This window comes from Oncorhynchus keta, unplaced genomic scaffold (assembly GCF_023373465.1).
Source record: "Oncorhynchus keta strain PuntledgeMale-10-30-2019 unplaced genomic scaffold, Oket_V2 Un_contig_1034_pilon_pilon, whole genome shotgun sequence".
Lineage (NCBI taxonomy): Eukaryota > Metazoa > Chordata > Actinopteri > Salmoniformes > Salmonidae > Oncorhynchus > Oncorhynchus keta.
The window spans coordinates 70,090-91,574 of NW_026277072.1; the positions used below are offsets into that span (position 1 = coordinate 70,090).

The 21,485-nt window shown below is 45.9% G+C and overlaps 1 protein-coding gene across 4 annotated transcripts in view; it reads right to left on the reverse strand.

The window, feature by feature from the left end:
• LOC118380752 (immunoglobulin-like domain-containing receptor 2) overlaps positions 1–21,485 on the reverse strand; it is a 49,329-nt gene that overhangs the window by 15,317 nt on the left and 12,527 nt on the right. For 3 of the 4 annotated variants that reach the window (XM_052500315.1, XM_052500312.1, XM_052500313.1), the window contains exons 3-4: positions 18,105–18,224; positions 6,482–6,544 (exon numbers count right to left, since the gene is read on the reverse strand). In XM_052500315.1, the coding sequence (XP_052356275.1) occupies positions 6,482–6,544; positions 18,105–18,224 (183 nt within the window). The remainder of the gene's footprint in view (positions 1–6,481; positions 6,545–18,104; positions 18,225–21,485) is intronic. The other variant, XM_052500314.1, reaches the window with a different exon arrangement.

Consider the following 21,485-nt stretch of genomic DNA (forward strand, 5'->3'; position numbering starts at 1 on the left):
TACACACAGAGACATATATTTATATTCTATATACTACACACAGAGACATATATTTATATTCTATATACTACACACAGAGACATATATTTATATTCTATATACTACACACAGAGACATATATTTATATTCTATATACTACACACAGAGACAAACAATGCATTCAGAATGTATTCAAACCCCTTCCATTATCCCACATGTTGTTTTTACATTACAGCCTTATTCTAAAATTGATTAAATAATTTTGTTCCTCATCAATCTACACACAATACCCCATTATGACAAAGCTAAAACAGTTTTTCAGAAATTTTAGCAAATGTATTCAAATTAAAAAGCAGAAATACCTTATTTACATAAGTATTCAGACCCTTTTCTATGAGTTGAGACTCAAAATTGAGCTCAGGTTTCCATTGATCATCCTTTAGATATCTCTACATGTCACACCCTGATCTGTTTTACCTGCCTTGTGCTTGTCTCCACCCCCCTCCAGGTGTTGCCCATTTTCCTCATTATCCCCTGTGTATTTATACCTGTGGTCTCTGTTTGTCTGTTGCCAGTTCATCTTGTCTCGTCAAGCCAGCCATTTCCCCATACTCCTGTTTTTCTCTATAGTCCATGTTTTATAGTTTCCCCAGTTTTGACCGTTCTACCTGCCCTGACCCTGAGCCTGCCTGCCGTTCTGCACCTTGTGATACGGTCCTGGATTACTGACCTACACCTGACCCAGACCCTGACCTGATACGGTCCTGGATTAGACACCTGACCCAGAGCCTGCCTGCCGTTCTGCACCTTGTGATACGGTCCTGGATTACTGACCTACACCTGACCCAGACCCTGAGCCTGCCTGCCTGCCGTTCTGCAACTTGTGATACGGTCCTGGATTACTGACCTACACCTGACCCAGACCCTGATCCTGCCTGCCGTTCTGCACCTTGTGATACGGTCCTGGATTACTGACCTCTACCTGACCCAGACCCTGATCCTGCCTGCCGTTCTGTACCTTTCAGACTCTGTTCTGGATTACTGACTTCTGCCTGCCCTTGACCTGTCGTTGGCCTGCCCCCGTTGTTGTAATATACTTTTGTTATTTCGAACTGTCTGCATCTGGGTCTTATCCTGAGGTCTGATACTACAACTTGATTGGAGTCCACCGCTGGTAAATTCAATTGATTGGACATGATTTGGATAGGCACACAACTGTCTATATAAGGTCCCATAGTTGACAGTGCATGTCAGAGCAAAAACCAAGCCAAGAGGTCGAAGGAATTGTCCGTAGAGCTCCGAAACAAGATTGTGTCGAGGCACAGATCTGGGGAAGGGTACTGAAAATGTCTGCAGTATTGAAGGTCCCCAAGAACAGAGGCCTCCATCATTCTTAAATGGAAGAAGTTTGGAACCACCAAGACTCTTCCTAGAGCTGGCCGCCCGGCCAAACTGAGCAAACGGGGGAGGAGTGCCTTGGTCAGGGAAGTGACCAAGAACCTGATGGTCACTCTGACAGAGCCCCAGAGTTCCTCTGTGGAGATGGGAGAACCTTCCAGAAGGACAATCATCAATCAGGCCTTTATGAAGAAGGACAATCACCAATCAGGCCTTTATGGTTGAGTGGCCAGACAGAAGCCACTCCTCACAAAAAGGCACATGACAGCCCGCTTGGAGTTTGCCAAAAGGTACCTAAAGGACTCTCAGACCATGAGAAACAAGATTCTCTGGTTTGATGAAACCAAGATCGAAATCTTTGGCGCGAATGCCAAGCGTCACATACGGAGGAAACCTGGCACCATCCCTATGGTGAAGCATGGTGGTGGCAGCATCATGCTGTGGGGATGTTCATCAGCGGCCGGGACTGGGAGACTAGTCAGGATCGAGGGAAATATGAACAGAGAAAAGTACAGAGAGGTCCTTGATGAAAACCTACTCCAGAGTGCTCAGGAGTTGAACCCTCTGGAGAGACCTGAAAATAGCTTTGCAGTGACGCTCCCCATCAAACCTGACAGAACTTGAGAGGATCTGCAGAGAAGAATGGGAGAAACTCCCCAAATACAGGTGTGCCAAGCTTTCAGCATCATACCCAAGAAGACTCGAGGCTGTAATCACTGCCATAAAGGGTCTGCATACTTGTGATATTTCAGATTTTTAAAAATAAATTAGTAAAAATATTCTACAAACCTGTTTTTGCTTTGTCATCATGGGGTTTTGTGTGTAGACTGATGAGGGAAAAAAAACTATTTAATACATTTTAGAATAAGGCTGTAACATAACAAAATGTGGAAAAAGTCAAGGGTTCTGTATACTTTCCAAACACACTGAATATTAATATTTTACCTACTACAAACACAAACACTACAGTATGATGTGGGAGCTGCTAAACACAAACACTACAGTACGATGTGGGAGCTGCTAAACACAAACACTACAGTACAATGTGGGAGCTGCTAAACACAAACACTACAGTATGATGTGGGAGCTGCTAAACACAAACACTACAGTATGATGTGGGAGCTGCTAAACACAAACACTACAGGACGATGTGGGAGCTGCTAAACACAAACACTACAGTACGATGTGGGAGCTGCTAAACACAAACACTACAGTACGATGTGGGAGCTGCTAAACACAAACACTACAGTATGATGTGGGAGCTGCTAAACACAAACACTACAGTACGATGTGGGAGCTGCTAAACACAAACACTACAGTACGATGTGGGAGCTGCTAAACACAAACACTACAGTATGATGTGGGAGCTGCTAAACACAAACACTACAGTACGATGTGGGAGCTGCTAAACACAAACACTACAGTATGATGTGGGAGCTGCTAAACACAAACACTACAGTATGATGTGGGAGCTGCTAAACACAAACACTACAGTACGATGTGGGAGCTGCTAAACACAAACACTACAGTACGATGTGGGAGCTGCTAAACACAAACACTACAGTACGATGTGGGAGCTGCTAAACACAAACACTACAGTACGATGTGGGAGCTGCTAAACACAAACACTACAGTACTAAACATGTGGGAGCTGCTAAACACAAACACTACAGTATGATGTGGGAGCTGCTAAACACAAACACTACAGTATGATGTGGGAGCTGCTAAACACAAACACTACAGTACGATGTAAACACAAGCTACAGTACGAACACAAACACTACAGTACGATGTGGGAGCTGCTAAACACAAACACTACAGTACGATGTGGGAGCTGCTAAACACAAACACTACAGTACAATGTGGGAGCTGCTAAACACAAACACTACAGTACGATGTGGGAGCTGCTAAACACAAACACTACAGTACGATGTGGGAGCTGCTAAACACAAACACTACAGGACGATGTGGGAGCTGCTAAACACAAACACTACAGTACGATGTGGGAGCTGCTATAAACACAAACACTACAGGACGATGTGGGAGCTGCTAAACACAAACACTACAGTACGATGTGTGAGCTGCTAAACACAAACACTACAGTACGATGTGGGAGCTCCATAATGTCCTAAACACAAACACTACAGTACGATGTGGGAGCTGCTAAACACAAACACTACAGGACGATGTGGGAGCTGCTAAACACAAACACTACAGTACGATGTGTGAGCTGCTAAACACAAACACTACAGGACGATGTGGGAGCTGCTCCATAAAACACAAACACTACAGTACATCATGTGGGAGCTGCTAAACACAAACACACTCCATAACAGTACGATGTGGGAGCTCTAAACACAAACACTACAGTACGATGTGGGAGCTGCTAAACACAAACACTACAGTACGATGTGGGATCTGCTCCAAACACAAACACTACAGTATGATGTGGGAGCTGCTCCAAACACAAACACTACAGTACTCTGAAAATGTGGGAGCTGCTAAACACAAACACTACAGTAATGTCCAGGGAGCTGCTAAACACAAACACTAACAGTACGATGTGGGAGCTGCTAAACACAAACACTACAGTACGATGTGGGTTCAACCTGCTGTAAACACAAACACTCCAGTACGATGTCCAGTTCAAGCATGCTAAACACAAACACTACAGTAATGATGTGGGAGCTGCTAAACACAAACACTCAGTATGATGTGGGAGCTGCTAAACACAAACACTACAGTACGATGTGGGAGCTGCTAAACACAAACACTAACAGTACGATCCTGGGAGCTGCTAAACAAACTCCATAACAAACACAAACATCATTACTCGATGTGGGAGCTGCTAAACACAAACACTACAGTACGATGTGGGAGCTGCTAAACACAAACACTACAGTACAATGTGGGAGCTGCTAAACACAAACACTACAGTACGATGTGGGAGCTGCTAAACACAAACACTACAGTATGATGTGGGAGCTGCTAAACACAAACACTACAGGACGATGTGGGAGCTGCTAAACACAAACACTACAGTACGATGTGGGAGCTGCTAAACACAAACACTACAGGACGATGTGGGAGCTGCTAAACACAAACACTACAGTACGATGTAAAGCCTCTAAACACAAAATGTCCAGTTCAACCATCCTGTAAAGCTGCTAAACACAAACACTACAGTACGATGTGGGAGCTGCTAAACACAAACACTACAGTACTGATGTGGGAGCTGCTAAACACAAACACTACAGTACGATGTGGGAGCTGCTAAACACAAACACTACAGTACGATGTGTGTGAGCTGCTAAACACAAACACTACAGGACGATGTGGGAGCTGCTAAACACAAACACTACAGTACGATGTGGGAGCTGCTAAACACAAACACTACAGTACGATGTCCAGGGAGCTGCTAAACACAAACACTACAGGACGATGTGGGAGCTGCTAAACACAAACACTACAGTATGATGTGTGAGCTGCTAAACACAAACACTACAGGACGATGTGGGAGCTGCTAAACACAAACACTACAGTACGATGTGGGAGCTGCTAAACACAAACACTACAGTATGATGTGGGAGCTGCTAAACACAAACACTACAGTACGATGTGGGAGCTGCTAAACACAAACACTACAGGACGATGTGGGAGCTGCTAAACACAAACACTACAGTACGATGTGTGAGCTGCTAAACACAAACACTACAGGACGATGTGGGAGCTGCTAAACACAAACACTACAGTACGATGTGGGAGCTGCTAAACACAAACACTACAGTATGATGTGGGAGCTGCTAAACACAAACACTACAGTACGATGTGGGAGCTGCTAAACACAAACACTACAGGACGATGTGGGAGCTGCTAAACACAAACACTACAGTACGATGTGGGAGCTGTTAAACACAAACACTACAGTATGATGTGGGAGCTGCTAAAACACAAACACTACAGTACGATGTGGGAGCTGCTAAACACAAACACTACAGTCAACGATGTGGGAGCTGCTAAACACAAACACTACAGTACGATGTGGGAGCTGCTAAACACAAACACTACAGTACGATGTGGGAGCTGCTAAACACAAACACTACAGTACGATGTCCAGGGAGCTGCTAAACACAAACACTACAGTACGATGTCCAGGGAGCTGCTAAACACAAACACTGACTATGAAACACTACAGTACGATGTGGGAGCTGCTGAACACAAACACTGACTATGAAACACTACAGTACGATGTGGGAGCTGCTGAACACAAACACTGACTATGAAACACTACAGTACGATGTGGGAGCTGCTGAACACAAACACTGACTATGAAACACTACAGTATGATGTGGGAGCTGCTGTTGAGAAGAACACGTACTAATGCAACATCAACATTTGAAATGAGAGTGAATGAGTCATCGCTGAATAAGCCATTTCCATCTCACCCAAATCTGTCAACAACCTCCAAGATGAGGAAACATCTGAATTTGGGGAATGTGACAGAAGACAATATCAACTCCTTCTCTCTGACTCCCATGATGTCCAGTTCAACCATCCTGTAAACATCATTACTCCATAATGTCCAGTTCAACCATCCTGTAAACATCATTACTCCATAATGTCCCGTTCAACCATCCTGTAAACATCATTACTCCATAATGTCCAGTTCAACCATCCTGTAAACATCATTACTCCATAATGTCCAGTTCAACCATCCTGTAAACATCATTACTCCATAATGTCCAGTTCAACCATCCAGTAAACATCATTACTCCATAATGTCCAGTTCAACCATCCTGTAAACATCATTACTCCATAATGTCCAGTTCAACCATCCTGTAAACATCATTACTCCATAATGTCCAGTTCAACCATCCTGTAAACATCATTACTCCATAATGTCCAGTTCAACCATGCTGTAAACATCATTACTCCATAATGTCCAGTTCAACCATCCTCTAAACATCTTATTAATAAGATAACTGATTGGATTACTAAAGAACAACATGAGGCTGATTGGGCAGTGAAGAAGCAATAGTTTTGTGTTAATGAGTGAAAAGAAGAGACAGACAGACACAGGTGAGGAGGACACGCCCCTACCTACCTGGCATAATCTTCACATCAAAGTCAGGCAGGAGATCATCTGACACACCTGTACCTGTCTTACCTGGAGAGAGGAGAAGAGCAGAGGTGAAGGACAGGATAGGACAGTGCAGGGCAAGACAGGACAGAGGGCAGGAGAGGTCAGAAGACAGGGGAGGAGCAGGGTTGGGGTCGATTCCATTTCAATTCAGGACCAAAATTCTTATTCCACTTTTTTTTTTAAGTATTGAGGGGAATTAGAATTTCAGTTTACTTCTTGAATCGACTGAATTAAAAAAGGAAAGGTCAGGGGTCATGGGAAAGGTCAGGGAGAATGAAGTACAGGAGGCAACAGCAGACAGAGATTTGGACAATAGAGGAGTCATGAAGGTGGACATGCCAGCAGACAGAGATTTGGACAATAGAGGAGTCATGAAGGTGGACATGCCAGCAGACAGAGATTTGGACAATAGAGGAGTCAAGAAGGTGGACATGCCAGCAGACAGAGATTTGGACAATAGAGGAGCCAAGAAGGTGGACATGCCAGCAGACAGAGATTTGGACAATAGAGGAGTCATGAAGGTGGACATGCCAGCCTGCAGAATATGCCACTTTTAGTCTAAATGTGGTTGTCACTGATATGGTTTTGTTGAAAAGCTATGATGCAGAGAAATATGACTGGGTTTCCTTCACCCCAGATGTCCTTGAAAGACAGCCTGACTCAAACAGTCTGATAGGGCTTTTCCATCACAGGGCTTTAGGGCTGATAGGGCTTTTCCTTCACAGGGCTTTAGGGCTGATAGGGCTTTTCCATCACAGGGCTTTAGGGCTGACAGGGCTTTTCCATCACAGGGCTTTAGGGCTGATAGGGCTTTTCCATCACAGGGCTTTAGGGCTGATAGGGCTTTTCCATCACAGGGCTTTAGGGCTGATAGGGCTTTTCCATCACAGGGCTTTAGGGCTGACAGGGCTTTTCCATCACAGGGCTTTAGGGCTGATAGGGCTTTTCCATCACAGGGCTTTAGGCTGATAGGGCCTTTCCATCACAGGGCTTTAGGGCTGATAGGGATTTTCCATCACAGGGCTTTAGGGCTGATAGGGCTTTTCCATCACAGGGCTTTAGGGCTGATAGGGCTTTTCCTTCACAGGGCTTTAGGGCTGATAGGGCTTTTCCATCACAGGGCTTTAGGGCTGATAGGGCTTTTCCATCACAGGGCTTTAGGGCTGACAGGGCTTTTCCATCACAGGGCTTTAGGGCTGATAGGGCTTTTCCATCACAGGGCTTTAGGGCTGATAGGGCTTTTCCATCACAGGGCTTTAGGGCTGATAGGGCTTTTCCATCACAGGGCTTTAGGGCTGATAGGGCTTTTCCATCACAGGGCTTTAGGGCTGACAGGGCTTTTCCATCACAGGGCTTTAGGGCTGACAGGGCTTTTCCATCACAGGGCTTTAGGGCTGATAGGGCTTTTCCATCACAGGGCTTTAGGGCTGACAGGGCTTTTCCATCACAGGGCTTTAGGGCTGATAGGGCTTTTCCATCAAAGCCCCACTGAATATGTACCTGTTTTGGGAACTTTGTTTAATTTTCTCACATTTACATTTTAGTAATTTAGCAGACACTTTTATCCAGAGAGACTTACAGTAGAGTTCATACATTTGCATACTTTAAAAACCCCAACCCTGGCATTGCAGGCACCATGCTCTACCAACTGAGCTACACAGGATCACATGGTTTCCTTATAGCTATGGCCATGAGGACTTGTGAAGAGTACAGTCAGCAACCTCTGCTTTATGGAGACAGTCGAAGATCCTTCACAGTCATCTGGCTTTAACTTTAATGTGCTCGTCATTGATAAGGTTTTTATTTGAAAAGCAATGCTTTGAGTCACCACACCTGCCCTTGAAATACAGCCTGACTCAAACAGACTGACTGAACCTGGTGCTGCTTCCCTTTATCTGCAGTAGATTGAATTGGGGAGCTTCCAGTTAGTCTGTAGACACATGAGTTGATGATATTACCAGTGGCATCACAGTGATGTCACAAATACACAGGCAGTGAAATCACTGAGAGCAGCTCTGTGTTACAATAACAGGTTCTCTCTGTCTCTGACTGTTTCCCTCTCTGTCTCTGACTGTTTCCCTCTCTGTCTCTGACTGTTTCCCTCTCTGTCTCTGACTGTTTCCCTCTCTGTCTCTGACTGTTTCCCTCTCTGTCTCTGACTGTTTCCCTCTCTGTCTCTGACTGTTTCCCTCTCTGTCTCTGACTGTTTCCCTCTCTGTCTCTGACTGTTTCCCTCTCTGTCTCTGACTGTTTCCCTCTCTGTCTCTGACTGTTTCCCCCTCTGTCTCTGACTGTTTCCCTCTCTGTCTCTGACTGTTTCCCCCTCTGTCTCTGACTGTTTCCCCCTCTGTCTCTGACTGTTTCCCTCTGTCTCTGACTGTTTCCTCTCTGTCTCTGACTGTTTCCCCTCTGTCTCTGACTGTTTCCCCTCTGTCTCTGACTGTTTCCCCTCTGTCTCTGACTGTTTCCCCTCTGTCTCTGACTGTTTCCCCCTCTGTCTCTGACTGTTTCCCTCTCTGTCTCTGACTGTTTCCCTCTCTGTCTCTGACTGTTTCCCTCTCTGTCTCTGACTGTTTCCCTCTCTGTCTCTGACTGTTTCCCTCTCTGTCTCTGACTGTTTCCCTGTCTCTGTCTCTGACTGTTTCCCCCTCTGTCTCTGACTGTTTCCCTCTCTGTCTCTGACTGTTTCCCTCTCTGTCTCTGACTGTTTCCCTCTCTGTGTCTGACTGTTTCCCTCTCTGTCTCTGACTGTTTCCCTCTCTGTCTCTGACTGTTTCCCCTCTGTCTCTGACTGTTTCCCTCTCTGTCTCTGACTGTTTCCCCTCTCTGTCTCTGACTGTTTCCCTCTCTGTGTCTGACTGTTTCCCTCTCTGTCTCTGACTGTTTCCCTCTCTGTCTCTGACTGTTTCCCTCTCTGTCTCTGACTGTTTCCCTCTCTGTCTCTGACTGTTTCCCTCTCTGTCTCTGACTGTTTCCCTCTCTGTCTCTGACTGTTTCCCTCTCTGTCTCTGACTGTTTCCCTCTCTGTCTCTGACTGTTTCCCTCTCTGTCTCTGACTGTTTCCCTCTCTGTCTCTGACTGTTTCCCTCTCTGTCTCTGACTGTTTCCCTCTCTGGCGATGTGAGTCACTAACGTTACTTCATATTTCAACTTCATATACAACTCTGAAAAAAAAAGGTTAGCCACGCTCACACAAATGTGTTATAATGTGGCACAGGCTGGTACGGGAGAGGGGGGGAAGAGAAGAGAGAAAGAGGGGAGGGGAGAAGAGAAGAGAGAAAGAGGGGGGAGGTATAGAGAGAGAGAGAGAGAGAGAGAGAAGGATAGAGAGAGAGAGGGAGAGAGGAATATAGAGAGAGAGAGGGGCGAGAGGAATAGAGAGAAAGGGTGATGGAGAGTGAGGGTGAGAGAGGGAGAGAGGAATAGAGAGAAAGGGGGATGGAGAGAGAGATTAGGGATTGGCAGTGTGTTGGAATGTTGTACATTAACCATAGAGATACACATGTAAAATACACACAGGGAGTACATGGGGTTGGACCCTGCTTGGGGTTGGACCCTGCCTCGGTTGGACCCTGCCTGGGGTTGTCCCCTGCCTCGGTTGTCCCCTGCCTCGGTTGGACCCTGCCTGGGGTTATACCCTGCCTCGGGTTGTCCCCTGCCTCGGTTGGACCCTGCCTCGGTTGTCCCCTGCCTCAGTTGTCCCCTGCCTCGGTTGTCCCCTGCCTGGGGTTGGACCCTGCCTCGGTTGTCCCCTGCCTCAGTTGTCCCCTGCCTCGGTTGTCCCCTGCCTCGGTTGGACCCTGCCTGGGGTTGGACCCAGCCTCGGTTGGACCCTGCCTCGGTTGGACCCTGCCTGGGGTTGGACCCTGCCTCGGTTGGACCCTGCCTGGGGTTGGACCCTGCCTGGGGTTGGACCCTGCCTGGGGTTGGACCCTACCTGGGGTTGGACCCTGCCTGGGGTTGGAACCTGCCTGGGGTTGGAACCTGCCTGGGGTTGGACCCTGCCTGGGGTTGGAACCTGCCTGGGGTTGGACCCTGCCTGGGGTTGGAACCTGCCTGGGGTTGGACCCTGCCTGGGGTTGGACCCTGCCTGGGGTTGGACCCTGCCTGGGGTTGGACCCTGAGGGAATACAACCCTGTTTGTTTGTTGAAGTGTGCAGACCTATGTTTCTAGTACCCCAAAGGAGCACAATGTTTCTCCTGTGGCCTCCAGTGGTTTGAAGCAGGGATCCTGATACCAACCATGGCAATATGCTGCCCATATCTGTCTATTGTTCAGGCTGGTACAGGACAGACTGTCCAGTGTTGAGTAGTAGACTCTCTGTCCTGGCCTCCAGTGGTTTGAAGCAGGGATCCCGATACAGACCCGTGTCAGTACATTGTTCCTGTTCAGGCAAAACAACTTTCTCAGAGTGAGTTGTAAGTATCAGACAGACAGGAAGAGGGTTTAATGGTGTAGGAGCTCCAAGGCCTCCTGGACGGCCCGACTCTCTTTGCCCACATCAAGACCTCCTGGATGTTCCTCCTGGAATTCCTCCCCTCACTGCTGGGTACTGGGCTAACTGGGTACTGGGCTAACTGGGTACTGGGCTAACGCACCGTTGTCTGACTGGCTGGCAGTCATTATGAAGCAGAGAGGAGTTTAGAGGTTTTCTGTTTCACTCAGTCTGGACATTTGTTCTTTCCATGACCTCTAACCCATGTGTTGACTATTAAAGTGGAGAAAACTGTTCCTGCCCCCTTCACAACCAGAGAACCTGACCTTACAAGCCTACAATACAACACACACTGACAAGCCTACAATACAACACACACTAACAAGACTACAATACAACACACACTGACAAGCCTACAATACAATACAACACACACTAACAAGCCTACAATACAACACACACTAACAAGCCTACAATACAACACACACTAACAAGCCTACAATACAACACACACTAACAAGCCCACAATACAACACACACTAACAAGCCTACAATACAACACACACTAACAAGCCTACAATACAACACACACTAACAAGCCCACAATACAACACACACTAACAAGCCTACAATACAACACACACTAACAAGCCTACAATACAACACACACTAACAAGCCTACAATACAACACACACTAACAAGCCCACAATACAACACACACTAACAAGCCTACAATACAACACACACTAACAAGCCTACAATACAACACATACTAACAAGCCTACTGACGACAGGAAAACCCAGTTGTTGCCGTGGGAATCCTGACAAGTGGCTCCTACTATACTAGGTCGATATGTGGGGTAACCCAATTTCTACTCAATGTAGTTCTGTGAGAGAAACTACACATCACAGAGGACATGGTCCACTGACAGACCACTGTGGTTTAAACGGAGGGTGTAGTTCTGTGAGAGAAACTACACATCACAGAGGACATGGTCCACTGACAGACCACTGTGGTTTGAAGGGAGGGTGTAGTTCTGTGAGAGAAACTACACATCACAGAGGACATGGTCCACTGACAGACCACTGTGGTTTAAAGGGAGGGTGTAGTTCTGTGAGAGAAACTACACATCACAGAGGACATGGTCCACTGACAGACCACTGTGGTTTAAATGGAGGGTGTAGTTCTGTGAGAGAAACTACACATCACAGAGGACATGGTCCACTGACAGACCACTGTGGTTTCCAGGGTGTCAGTTCTTGCAGAAACTACACATCACAGAGGACACCACTGACAGACCACTGTGGTTTAAATGGATTTCTTGAGAACTTCCATCACAGAGTGGGACATGGTCCACTGACAGACCACTGTGGTTTAAAGGGAGGGTGTGACAGCATGCTAGCTGTTCCTGTAGCCCTCCAGTCATTGCATTAACACCAGTTAGCAACGGCTCCAGAAATTACCTTCAACTTCCTGCAGGCTGAGTGGGTGGTTCTACTGGACTGTACTGGTTTATAGAGACTCTGGACTTAGTGCTGAGTGGGTGGTTCTACTGGACTGTAGTGTGTTATAGAGACTCTGGACTTAGTGCTGAGTGGGTGGTTCTACTGGACTGTAGTGTGTTACAGAGACTCTGGACTTAGTGCTGAGTGGGTGGTTCTACTGGACTGTAGTGTGTGACTCTGGACTTAGTGCTGAGTGGGTGGTTCTACTGGACTGTAGTGTTATAGAGACTCTGGACTTAGTGCTGAGTGGGTGGTTCTACTGGACTGTAGTGTGTTATAGAGACTCTGGACTTAGTGCTGAGTGGGTGGTTCTACTGGACTGTAGTGTGTTATAGAGACTCTGGACTTAGTGCTGAGTGGGTGGTTCTACTGGACTGTAGTGTGTTATAGAGACTCTGGACTTAGTGCTGAGTGGGTGGTTCTACTGGACTGTAGTGTGTTATAGAGACTCTGGACTTAGTGCTGAGTGGGTGGTTCTACTGGGCTGTACTGGTTTATAGAGACTCTAGACTTAGTGCTGAGTGGGTGGTTCTACTGGACTGTAGTGGTGTTATAGAGACTCTGGACTTAGTGCTGAGTGGGTGGTTCTACTGGGCTGTAGTGTGTTATAGAGACTCTGGACTTAGTGCTGAGTGGGTGGTTCTACTGGACTGTAGTGTGTTACAGAGACTCTGGACTTAGTGCTGAGTGGGTGGTTCTACTGGACTGTAGTGTGTTATAGAGACTCTGGACTTAGTGCTGAGTGGGTGGTTCTACTGGACTGTAGTGTGTTATAGAGACTCTGGACTTAGTGCTGAGTGGGTGGTTCTACTGGACTGTAGTGTGTTATAGAGACTCTGGACTTAGTGCTGAGTGGGTGGTTCTACTGGGCTGTAGTGTTTATAGAGACTCTGGACTTAGTGCTGAGTGGGTGGTTCTACTGGACTGTAGTGTGTTATAGAGACTCTGGACTTAGTGCTGAGTGGGTGGTTCTACTGGACTGTAGTGTGTTATAGAGACTCTGGACTTAGTGCTGAGTGGGTGGTTCTACTGGACTGTAGTGTGTTATAGAGACTCTGGACTTAGTGCTGAGTGGGTGGTTCTACTGGGCTGTAGTGTGTTATAGAGACTCTGGACTTAGTGCTGAGTGGGTGGTTCTACTGGACTGTAGTGTGTTACAGAGACTCTGGACTTAGTGCTGAGTGGGTGGTTCTACTGGACTGTAGTGTGTTATAGAGACTCTGGACTTAGTGCTGAGTGGGTGGTTCTACTGGGCTGTAGTGTGTTACAGAGACTCTGGACTGTAGTGTGTTATAGAGACTCTGGACTTAGTGCTGAGTGGGTGGTTCTACTGGACTGTAGTGTGTTATAGAGACTCTGGACTTAGTGCTGAGTGGGTGGTTCTACTGGACTGTAGTGTGTTATAGAGACTCTGGACTTAGTGCTGAGTGGGTGGTTCTACTGGACTGTAGTGTGTTACAGAGACTCTGGACTTAGTGCTGAGTGGGTGGTTCTACTGGGCTGTAGTGTGTTACAGAGACTCTGGACTGTAGTGTGTTATAGAGATAAATAAAAGGTCTCTCTCTCAAGCAGAGCGTCACCATGGCGACGCTAGTTACCGCACTCAGGGATGTGAGGCCACCATTGTTGAGCAACAACACATAAATATACGTGAACACGCATGAATGCACACACACACACACACACACACACACACACACACACACACACACACACACACACACACACACACACACACACACACACACACACACACACACACACACACACACACACACACACACACACACACACACACACACACACACACCAACACAGGATTCACTCAAACAGACACTTGCTTTTCATGCTAAGGAAGCAAGTTGTACCTTGCCAGCTAACAGACAGTATATCACACAGGAAAGGCATTAGCATTACAACACACTACACTGAGTGGGCACAGACTGACCTATCCCACTAGCCAACAGGCACCTCCCCAACAGTACTCAGTCCTGTACATCTCTACACTAGAGGATGGGATACTATTGTCCCAACAGTACTCAGTCCTGTACATCTACACTAGATGATGGGATACTATTGTCCCAACAGTACTCAGTCCTGTACATCTCTACACTAGATGATGAGCTACTATTGTCCCAACAGTACTCAGTCCTGTACATCTCTACACTAGATGATGGGATACTATTGTCCCCAACAGTACTCAGTCCTGTACATGTCTACACTAGATGATGGGATACTATTGTCCCAACAGTACTCAGTCCTGTACATGTCTACACTAGATGATGGGATACTATTGTCCCAACAGTACTCAGTCCTGTACATCTCTACACTAGATGATGGCATACTATTGTCCCAACAGTACTCAGTCCTGTACATCTCTACACTAGATGATGGGCTACTATTGTCCCAACAGTACTCAGTCCTGTACATCTCTACACTAGAGGATGGGATACTATTGTCCCAACAGTACTCAGTCCTGTATATCTCTACACTAGATGATGGGATACTATTGTCCCAACAGTACTCAGTCCTGTACATGTCTACACTAGATGATGGGATACTATTGTCTCAACAGTACTCAGTCCTGTACATCTACACTAGATGATGAGGTACTATTGTCCCAACAGTACTCAGTCCTGTACATCTCTACACTAGATGATGGGCTACTATTGTCCCAACAGTACTCAGTCCTGTATATCTCTACACTAGAGGATGGGATACTATTGTCCCAACAGTACTCAGTCCTGTACATCTCTACACTAGAGGATGGGATACTATTGTCCCAACAGTACTCAGTCCTGTACATGTCTACACTAGATGATGGGATACTATTGTCCCAACAGTACTCAGTCCTGTACATCTCTACACTAGATGATGGGGTACTATTGTCCCAACAGTACTCAGTCCTGTACATGTCTACACTAGATGATGGGATACTATTGTCCCAACAGTACTCAGTCCTGTACATCTCTACACTAGATGATGAGGTACTATTGTCCCAACAGTACTCAGTCCTGTACATCTCTACACTAGATGATGGGCTACTATTGTCCCAACAGTACTCAGTCCTGTACATCTCTACACTAGATGATGGGATACTATTGTCCCAACAGTACTCAGTCCTGTACATCTCTACACTAGATGATGGGATACTATTGTCCCAACAGTACTCAGTCCTGTACATCTCTACACTAGATGATGGGCTACTATTTTCCCCAACAGTACTCAGTCCTGTACATCTCTACACTAGATGATGGGCTACTATTGTCCCAACAGTACTCAGTCCTGTACATGTCTACACTAGATGATGGGATACTATTGTCCCAACAGTACTCAGTCCTGTACATCTCTACACTAGATGATGGGATACTATTGTCCCAACAGTACTCAGTCCTGTACATCTCTACACTAGATGATGGGATACTATTGTCCCAACAGTACTCAGTCCTGTACATCTACACTAGATGATGGGATACTATTGTCCCAACAGTACTCAGTCCTGTACATATCTACACTAGAGGATGGGATACTATTGTCCACACAGTACTCAGTCCTGTACATCTCTACACTAGATGATGGGATACTATTGTCCCAACAGTACTCAGTCCTGTACATGTCTATACTAGATGATGGGATACTATTGTCCCAACAGTACTCAGTCCTGTACATCTCTACACTAGATGATGGGATACTATTGTCCCAACAGTACTCAGTCCTGTACATCTCTACACTAGATGATGGAATACTATTGTCCCAACAGTACTCAGTCCTGTACATCTCTACACTAGATGATGGGATACTATTGTCTCAACAGTACTCAGTCCTGTACATGTCTACACTAGATGATGGGATACTATTGTCCCAACAGTACTCAGTCCTGTACATGTCTACACTAGATGATGAGCTACTATTGTCCCAACAGTACTCAGTCCTGTACATCTACACTAGATGATGGGATACTATTGTCCCAACAGTACTCAGTCCTGTACATCTCTACACTAGATGATGGGATACTATTGTCCCAACAGTACTCAGTCCTGTACATCTCTACACTAGATGATGAGCTACTATTGTCCCAACAGTACTCAGTCCTGTACATCTACACTAGATGATGGGATACTATTGTCCCAACAGTACTCAGTCCTGTACATCTCTACACTAGATGATGAGCTACTATTGTCCCAACAGTACTCAGTCCTGTACATCTCTACACTAGATGATGAGCTACTATTGTCCCAACAGTACTCAGTCCTGTACATCTCTACACTAGATGATGGGATACTATTGTCCCAACAGTACTCAGTCCTGTACATCTCTACACTAGATGATGGGCTACTATTGTCCCAACAGTACTCAGTCCTGTACATCTCTACACTAGATGATGGGGTACTATTGTCCCAACAGTACTCAGTCCTGTACATCCCTACACTATATGATGGGATACTATTGTCCCAACAGTACTCAGTCCTGTACATCTCTACACTAGATGATGGCATACTATTGTCCCAACAGTACTCAGTCCTGTACATCTCTACACTAGATGATGGGATACTATTGTCCCAACAGTACTCAGTCCTGTACATGTCTACACTAGATGATGGGATACTATTGTCCCCAACAGTACTCAGTCCTGTACATGTCTATACTAGATGATGGGATACTATTGTCCCAACAGTACTCAGTCCTGTATATCTCTACACTAGATGATGGGATACTATTGTCCCAACAGTACTCAGTCCTGTACATCTCTACACTAGATGATGGGCTACTATTGTCCCAACAGTACTCAGTCCTGTACATGTCTACACTAGATGATGAGGTACTATTGTCCCAACAGTACTCAGTTCTGTACATCTCTACACTAGATGATGGGCTACTATTGTCCCAACAGTACTCAGTCCTGTACATGTCTACACTAGATGATGGGCCACTATTGTTCCCATTGATAGATGTTCCTTAGCTAACGACTAACGGAGCCTGGTTACATAACAGGAGTGACTACTGCCTAGCAACCTGGCAGTAGGTCAGAGGCAGGGTGGTAGACGACTGGAGAGATCAACCTGACAGTAGGTCAGAGGGAGGGTGGTAGATGACTGGGAGAGATCAACCTGACAGTTGGTCAGAGGGAGGGTGGTAGATGACTGGGAGAGATCAACCTGGCAGTAGGTCAGAGGCAGGGTGGTAGATGACTGGGAGAGATCAACCTGGCAGTAGGTCAGAGGCAGGGTGGTAGATGTCAGACTGGGAGAGATCAACCTGACAGTAGGTCAGAGGGAGGGTGGTAGACGACTGGAGAGATCAACCTGACAGTAGGTCAGAGGCAGGGTGGTAGATGTCAGACTGGGAGAGATCAACCTGACAGTAGGTCAGAGGCAGGGTGGTAGACGACTGGAGAGATCAACCTGACAGTAGGTCAGAGGCAGTGTGGTAGACGACTGGAGAGATCAACCTGACAGTAGGTCAGAGGCAGGGTGGTAGATGACTGGGAGAGATCAACCTGACAGTAGGTCAGAGGCAGGGTGGTAGATGACTGGAGAGATCAACCTGACAGTACGTCAGAGGGAGGGTGGTAGATGACTGGGAGAGATGGAGGGTTGTAGGGAGGAGAGGGTAGGGCTGAGAAGGGGAGTTGAGGACTCACCCAACACCAGAAGCTCCACAGGGGCCTCATTCCTGCCCTCGAGGTCGTCAGAGATGATCACCTTACACAGGTAAACCCCACTGTCTCCCCACTGGAGCTCCCCGATACGCAGGTCAGCCTCTGGAGAGAGGGAGGGGGAGGAAGACAGAAGATATTAAAAGAAAAGAAGTATCACATCACTCTGTTAAACATCCTTCTGTCAAACATCACTCTGTCAAACATCACATCTAACACATCACTCTGTCAAACATCACTCTGTCAAACATCACATCTAAAACATCACTCTGTCAAACATCACTCTGTCAAACATCACTCTGTCAAACAGCACATTAACTCATCACTCTGTCAAACATCACATCTAACACATCACTCTGTCAAACATCACTCTGTCAAACATCACTCTGTCAAACATCACTCTGTCAAACATCACATCTAACACATCACTCTGTCAAACATCACTCTGTCAAACATCACTCTGTCAAACATCACATCTAACACATCACTCTGTCAAACATCACTCTGTCAAACATCACATCTAACACATCACTCTGTCAAACATCACTCTGTCAAACAGCACATTAACTCATCACTCTGTCAAATATCACATCTAACACATCACTCTGTTAAACAGCACATCTAACTCATCACTCTGTCAAACATCACTTTGTCAAACATCACTTTGTCAAACATCACTCTGTCAAACCACACTTTGTCAAACATCACATCTAACACATCACTCTGTCAAACATCACTCTGTCAAACATCACATCTAACTCATCACTCTGTCAAACATCACTCTGTCAAACCACACTTTGTCAAACATCACATCTAACACATCACTCTGTCAAACATCACTCTGTCAAACATCACATCTAACACATCACTCTGTCAAACATCACTCTGTCAAATATCACATCTAACTCATCACTCTGTCAAACATCACATCTAACTCATCACTCTGTCAAACAGCACATCTAACTCATCACTCTGTCAAACATCACTCTGTCAAACAGTACTCTGTCAAACATCACTCTGTCAAACATCACATCTAACTCATCACTCTGTCAAACATCACATCTAACTCATCACTCTGTCAAACATCACTCTTTCAAACCACACTTTGTCAAACATCACATCTAACACATCACTCTGTCAAACATCACTCTGTCAAACATCACATCTAACTCATCACTCTGTCAAACATCACATCTAACTCATCACTCTGTCAAACAGCACATCTAACTCATCACTCTGTCAAACAGCACATCTAACTCATCACTCTGTCAAACATCACATCTAACTCATCACTCTGTCAAACATCACATCTAACTCATCACTCTGTCAAACATCACTCTGTCAAACAGCACTCTGTCAAACATCACTTTGTCAAACATCACTTTGTCAAACATCACTTTGTCAAACATCACTTTGTCAAACAGTACTCTGTCAAATATCACATCTAACTCATCACTCTGTCAAACATCACATCTAACTCATCACTCTGTCAAACAGCACATCTAACTCATCACTCTGTCAAACATCACTCTGTCAAACAGCACATTAACTCATCACTCTGTCAAACATCACTCTGTCAAACATCACTCTGTCAAACAGCACTCTGTCAAACATCACTTTGTCAAACATCACATCTAACACGTCACTCTGTCAAACATCACTCTGTAAAACTACCTTACAACATTCCTTAACTTCCCATGTGAAGTCTCAAATATGTCACCTCGGGTTTCAACTGAGAATATAAATATCAAGATTGTCAAGGACAAGGAGGAACGGAGAAACAGGTTTGTTTTGGCCAGTTAGGGGGAGGAGGGAACATTGTGTCTGACACAGTCCACGGAGGAGTTGTGATAAACAGTAAAGGAGGCGAGGACTCTGTGGAGGGAATCTTTCAGCAGACCAGTCAATCCATTGTGAGGCGGACATGTAAACAGACCTATTTAAGGGACAGGAAGAGACAAGCATAATGAACAGCCTTTCCTGTTGGGGGTCGGGCTAGAGGTGGGGCTGTGGGTTAGGAGACTGCAAGTCTCAAATCCTATGGACAACCAGAAAAGAGTTTTAGTGGATATCTATTAACATGCCACTGTATTGAACCCATTTGGTGCAGTTTATAATATTGCACTACACTTTATTATGGACAATAGGTTCAGTACATGTATTGTACATGTACATGCATTCTGTATCAGAAAGAAGTCTGGGCCTCTTTGAAGTCTCGTAGATCGACACACTGCACTCTTTTTGTTTATAAATCCCTTCTGCATAAACCTCCGCTGTACCTTACCTCCATGTCAACTTACAGACGTATGAGATACCAGACACAGTCTCAGGGAGGATCACTCTGGAGATCACTTTGCAGATCACTCTGCAGATCACTCTGAATATCACTCTGCAGATCACTCTGGAGATCACTCTGGATATCACTCTGCAGATCACTCTGCAGATCACTCTGGATATCACTCTGCAGATCACTCTGCAGATCACTCTGCAGATCACTTTGCAGATCACTTTGCAGATCACTCTGGATATCACTCTGCAGATCACTCTGCAGATCACTCTGGAGATCACTCTGGATATCACTCTGCAGATCACTCTGGAGATCACTCTGGAGATCACTCTGCAGATCACTCTGGAGATCACTCTGCAGATCACTCTGGATATCACTCTGCAGATCACTCTGGAGATCACTCTGGAGATCACTCTGCAGATCACTCTGGAGATCACTCTGCAGATCACTCTGGATATCACTCTGTGCGTATATTGATGTGTGTATTGATGTGTGTAGTGTATATTGATGTGTATAGTGTATATTGATGTGTATATTAATGTGTATAGTGCATATTGATGTGTATATTGATGTGTATAGTGTATATTGATGTGTATAGTGTATATTGATGTGTATATTAATGTGTATAGTGCATATTGATGTGTATATTGATGTGTATAGTGTATATTGATGTGTATAGTGTATATTGATGTGTATAGTGCATATTGACGTGTGTAGTGTATATTGATGTGTATCTTGATGTGTATAGTGTATATTGATGTGTATATAGTGTATATTGATGTGTATAGTGTATATTGATGTGTATATCCCCCCACCCCCCATCCCCCCCTCCATCCCTCCACCCCCTCCTCCATCCCCCCCCCCCCCCCATCCCTTCATCCCCCCCTCCATCCCTCCATCCCCTCCTCCATCCCCTCCTCCATCCCCTCCCCCATCCCCTCCTCCATCCCCTCCTCCATCCCCCCATCCCCTCCTCCATCCCCCCCCCCATCCCCCCCCCCCCATCCCTCCATCCTCCCCTCCATCCCCTCCTCCATCCCCCATCCCCTCCTCCATCCCCCATCCCCCCCCCCATCCCC